This window comes from Cervus elaphus, chromosome 9 (assembly GCF_910594005.1).
Source record: "Cervus elaphus chromosome 9, mCerEla1.1, whole genome shotgun sequence".
NCBI classification, from domain to species: domain Eukaryota; kingdom Metazoa; phylum Chordata; class Mammalia; order Artiodactyla; family Cervidae; genus Cervus; species Cervus elaphus.
Window position 1 is genome coordinate 40,651,838 of NC_057823.1, and position 4,662 is coordinate 40,656,499.

The window sequence follows — 4,662 nt, forward strand, 5'->3', positions numbered from 1 at the left end:
GCCACCTGTAGCTGGAAAAGGATGAAGGAGTCTCTTCTAGAGCCTTTGGAAGGAGTGTAGCCCTGCTGACACCTTGATTCTGTACTTCTGGCCTCTGGAACTGTGAGACAATAGACTTTTGTTGTTGGTGGTAATTTGTTAAGGCAGCCACAAGAAACTAGAAATTCAAATGACCAGCTCTTACCTCTTTGTATGGGATCTTTCCTCTACTTGGAGAAAAGTAGTGAGAACAGAGAAGCCAAAACAGAAAAAAAAACAAAACACCAAGAACTGAGTTGAATTCGCCCCATTTCAGAATGACCCATCCCTTACTAGCTGGCTCTCTTCTGTAAATCAGGGACATGTGCCATTTCCTCCAGAGACTGACTGTGAAGTTTCCACGTGGGAATGGATAGGGGGGTTGACACGAAGAAACCCCCTTCTACTGTGTGTGCAGCTCTTCCATGTACTCACTCACTGTTGCTGTTTTGTGACTTGTTTCTCTATCGAAGTGACAGGATAAGGTCTCTCCTATGTGGGGAGAGGACAGAGTCCCTCTGAAAAGTGTGTGGTCATTCTAGGGTTAATCATGAGGAAGAGGCAAGTCCTAGACATGAAATCATAATTTGGAAAGCAAGCTGCAGGCAGCCTCTCTGGAGTTGGGATTTTGATATAGTGGCCTCCTTTCAGTTTCCCCAAATAGCCATGTTCTTTTTTGTTTTAGGCTTCTGTATTTGCTATTCTTTCTAGCCAGAACATTCTTTCCCCAGCTAATGTCTATCCTGAGTCTGAGTTCTGAAAAGCACCCTTCTGTGACTAACTAGATTAGACCAGGACCCTTGAAATACTGCCCTTAGCCCAACGTCCTCCTCCTCAGAAGCATGTGTCACTGTTACATCTTGTTCAATATCCTGACTCATTTGGTGTTATACTGCATGTTCCATGGGCAAGAATGTGCCCAACTAGGTCACTTTCCTTCCTCTGCAGCAGAGAGTAGAGCACCCTCCCCCTCCCCACCCCCACCAGCTTCAGATGAGGGAAGTGAGCCTAAGGTCACATTCTATGGTTAGAGGTTATTCTCCAGTGGTCCTTGCCCCCAGCCTTCGGTTAAGCCTCATTCATATTTTCTGAGGCCAACTGTGGCTAGACGCACAAGTGAGCAACAACCCTGAGGCTTGCAGTCACCCTCAGGATTATCCCAGGGGAGAATGAGTCTCTGTCAGAAGCCAGGGCTGTCACAGCTGCCCCTCCCCATGGGAAGTCTCTCTTATTAATACTCCTGGCCTTGACAACTTGGATGTGAATTTATTGAAATGCTAACCAGTGAATTTCCTTATAACAGAAAATGTCAAATTCACATGAGAGATGACTATAATCCAACAGGGCCGCCAGCATAGAATTTGGTAAAATGTGGATTAGATCAGGCAGAAGCAATGGGGGGCATCTATACCTGTGTACCAGGGCTTCCCAGGTGGTGCCAGTGGTAAAGAACCTGCCTGCCAATGCAGATAGACATAAGAGACATGGGTTCTGTCCCTGGGTCAGAAATACCCCCTGGAGGAGCACATGACAACCCACTCCAGTATTCTTGCCTGGAGAATCCCCATGGACAGAGGAGCCTGGCAGTCTGCAGTCCATAGGGTTGCAAAGAGTTGGACATGACTGAAGCGACTTAGCACGAACACATGCATACCTGTGTGCACTTGTGAAGGCTGAGTTACGGGAGATGCTGAATATAATGGAAACAGTGACTTGGAACTTCAGGCATCTCCTGAAAAGACAAGCCAATGGAATCACAGAGAGACAGAGGTCAACTGAAAAAAAGCAGGACCACAGAGGGGCACATCAGATTCCTTGAAGAACCCAGAAGTCCAAGTAATTGGAATAAGGTAGCACATGAGCCTGAATAGAGCCCAGAGAGAGAAGGTGCAATGGGCACACAATTACCACCAGCACTCAGGTTACCCAAAAGAGGGGTCCAAGTTGGACTTTTCTAGAAAAGGTTCCACATGTTGCTAATGCTTCTGGGATAAAAGCATTCTTCACCTCATCCACTTCGGGATCAATCTCCCACCAAAGCCTCACATGTTAAACATCTGATTGGCCTTATAGAATGAATTGTAGCATAGGAGGCAATAAATGTTTAGCTCAGAAAATTGGACAGTTATAATTTATATTCACTCCTATTTCTCCATCTTGGGATAGTTCACTCATTCTAATTAACATGGGGGTAGGGATAACACTCACCACCCTCTTGCTCCTCCCACCCATGCCATCTCCAGCTGGAAACTCATTCTCTCCCAAATCCCAACTAAGAAAACCAGTTGAACGAGGTCCTCTCCCCCTGCCAGTTAACTAGGAAATCCCTCAGGGTTGGGAAGGATGGGAGAAGTCAGGAGACAGACCAGGCCAGACCACTTCCCATCATTCAGCAGCAGGGGATTGACTGGAGGCCAGGCCTCTGGTCTCTGAGGCTGATCTACACCAATTTCTTGGCTTTAAAGAAGCTCTTGAGGTGCTGCATCTGCCAGATGCTGGTGGCCACAAGGATGAGGGTCTGCAGGATGGACCACCACAGCACCCTCTGATTGGTGCTCTCACTGGTCTGCCGGAAGCGCTCCTCTCGCCACTGTGGGAAGGGGAGAAGGAGGAAGGCATGTGGCTAGAACGGAACTGACCTCCAGGGGAAAAGCTGAAAGAGCCACTCCCTGGCAGGGTACACGTCTGCTGTCCCAACTGGGCCCAGCCCAGCCCCTCACCCTCTGGTATTCCTGTTCCTTCTGGATCTTCTCAACCTGCTCCACCAGCTGCTGTATCCGCAGATGCAGCAGGGTCAGCTTGTCATTGGCCTCAAGTTCCATATAATCATTGGTGTGTTCACCCAACTGCATGTCCAAGTGAATGGCCTGGGGAGCAGAGGAGTCAAGGGTTGGAGGTCAGGGAGCACCTGCAGGAAACCCAGCTTCCACACACTAGTCTGGGCCTGACTGAACTGAGCAGTTCATTTCCTCACACTCAGTAATGTGGGAACAGCCCTGCTCCAGGTGCCAGAATCCCAAATCAAGGCCCTGCTTGCATGGACTTCCAAGTCCAAAAGACAGACGGGACAGAACAAAATGTGCAGAGAAACCAAGGTGTGACTCAGTGTTTGAGACAGCCAGCTTCTAGGAGATCTGTGTCAGTGGGAGGTGGTAACGAAGAGCCTGGGAGCATTCAGCTGCCAGACAGCTCTGAATCTCACATTAGAAGCTTGGGCTTCATTCTAGAGATGGCAGGGGGCCTAAGGATGGTTTTAAGTCCAAATGACTCCCTCCTGGGTCCCCTCTCATTCTTCAGGACCTGTTCTCTGTAGGCTTACTTCATGGAAAGCCCAGCCCTCATCAAGAGGCACCACCTGCAGAACACTTCTCACCCCAGGGATTGAGACATTGAGGACGGGTGACGTTCCCCTCCATACTCACCAGTTTACCATCATAGAAGAGGGCGAACCGGATGGACTTGAGGTGAAGGCAGACCTGGTGCTCTCCTGGAGACTGGGAGGTGAAGGTGAAGCTGCCCCGAGGGCCATATTGGCGGGCCAGCAGATTCTAGCAGAAACAGCTTCTGGTGAGCACAGAGAAATGGACCAGAAACCTGCTTCTAAGAGAGGAACTCTGGGGGTATCCCAGGTTCTGACCCCCACTGGCCAGACCAGGAAGGAGGGTGTGAGAGAAATTGGCATCCATCCAGGTTCGAAAATCTCAGATCCCAGCACTGCCAAAACACAGTACTCTACAGTTTGCAAAGAGCGTGGCCTTCCTTGATCCCTCCTGCCTGTGAGGAGATGGTCCGTCGTCTAAGAAAAGGAGGGCTAGGGAGGACTAGGCATTGACGCTCGAGACTGCGGATCTGGGCAGGGGTCGGGTGACGGGGGCGGGGCTGCAGGGAGTCAAGGCCTGCCTCACCTTGTTCTCAGGGTCCTTCACAAACACGAACAAATTGATCCACTGTGGAGAGGGCTGGTACTTTTCCATAGCAGGGTCGTATAGCTCGGTCTTGTAGTTACCTAATGGAGAAGCAGCCTGGATGCATCTCCATCCACAGTCATGACCAAGAGCCCACCACGGACTTTTGGTCACAGGGGTGGTGGTGGGTGGAGGAACAGGAAGATTTGGTCTGGTTGTGGGGTCTGACCACAGCCCTCTGCCTCTCTCTTCCCCTCTCCAGCCCTGCTTTTCTGCTCTTATCCGGATCCGGATCACTCTTGCTTCCTCCGTGTTCCCAACCCCTGCACAGGCAATGGAGAGGGTGCTTTGACCACACAGCCGTCCACCTGTTTCCCACCCGTGCCCTCCCCGGGGCTGATCCCGCGGGCCCCATCTCCCACTCCCTCTCAGGGCTCCGGATGTGGGTAGGGCAGGGCCGGGACTGGCGGGGCGCGCGCACCTATGACCACGGTGCCATCAGGGATCTCCTGAATGAAGCACTTCTCCTCCAGCTCACGGACCTCGAGGTAGAAGGCTCCGCCGCCGCCCGCCAGCGCCAGCAGCTGCCCCAGCAGCAGCGGCAGGGCCAATCCGGCTGCCCTCGCTCGGCCCCATCCCAGCCGGGGACCGGCCCGGGGCCCAGGGCCTCGTGTCCCGCAGGCCCCCGCCACTTTCCCAGGCGAGCCGGAGGGCCTCTGCACCCCGCCTGCGGAGACTG

General features: G+C 52.2%; 1 protein-coding gene across 1 annotated transcript; it reads right to left on the minus strand.

The window, feature by feature from the left end:
- Positions 1 to 1,264: 1,264 nt before the first annotated feature.
- Positions 1,265 to 4,662, minus strand: LOC122699942 (transmembrane emp24 domain-containing protein 9-like). Its single transcript, XM_043912416.1, has 5 exons — positions 4,405 to 4,662; positions 3,924 to 4,024; positions 3,441 to 3,566; positions 2,739 to 2,885; positions 1,265 to 2,608 (listed from the first exon to the last, which is right to left on the minus strand). Exons 2-5 carry the CDS (start codon positions 3,990 to 3,992, stop codon positions 2,459 to 2,461), a joined length of 492 nt encoding a protein of 163 aa, XP_043768351.1. The 5' UTR covers positions 3,993 to 4,024; positions 4,405 to 4,662; the 3' UTR covers positions 1,265 to 2,458.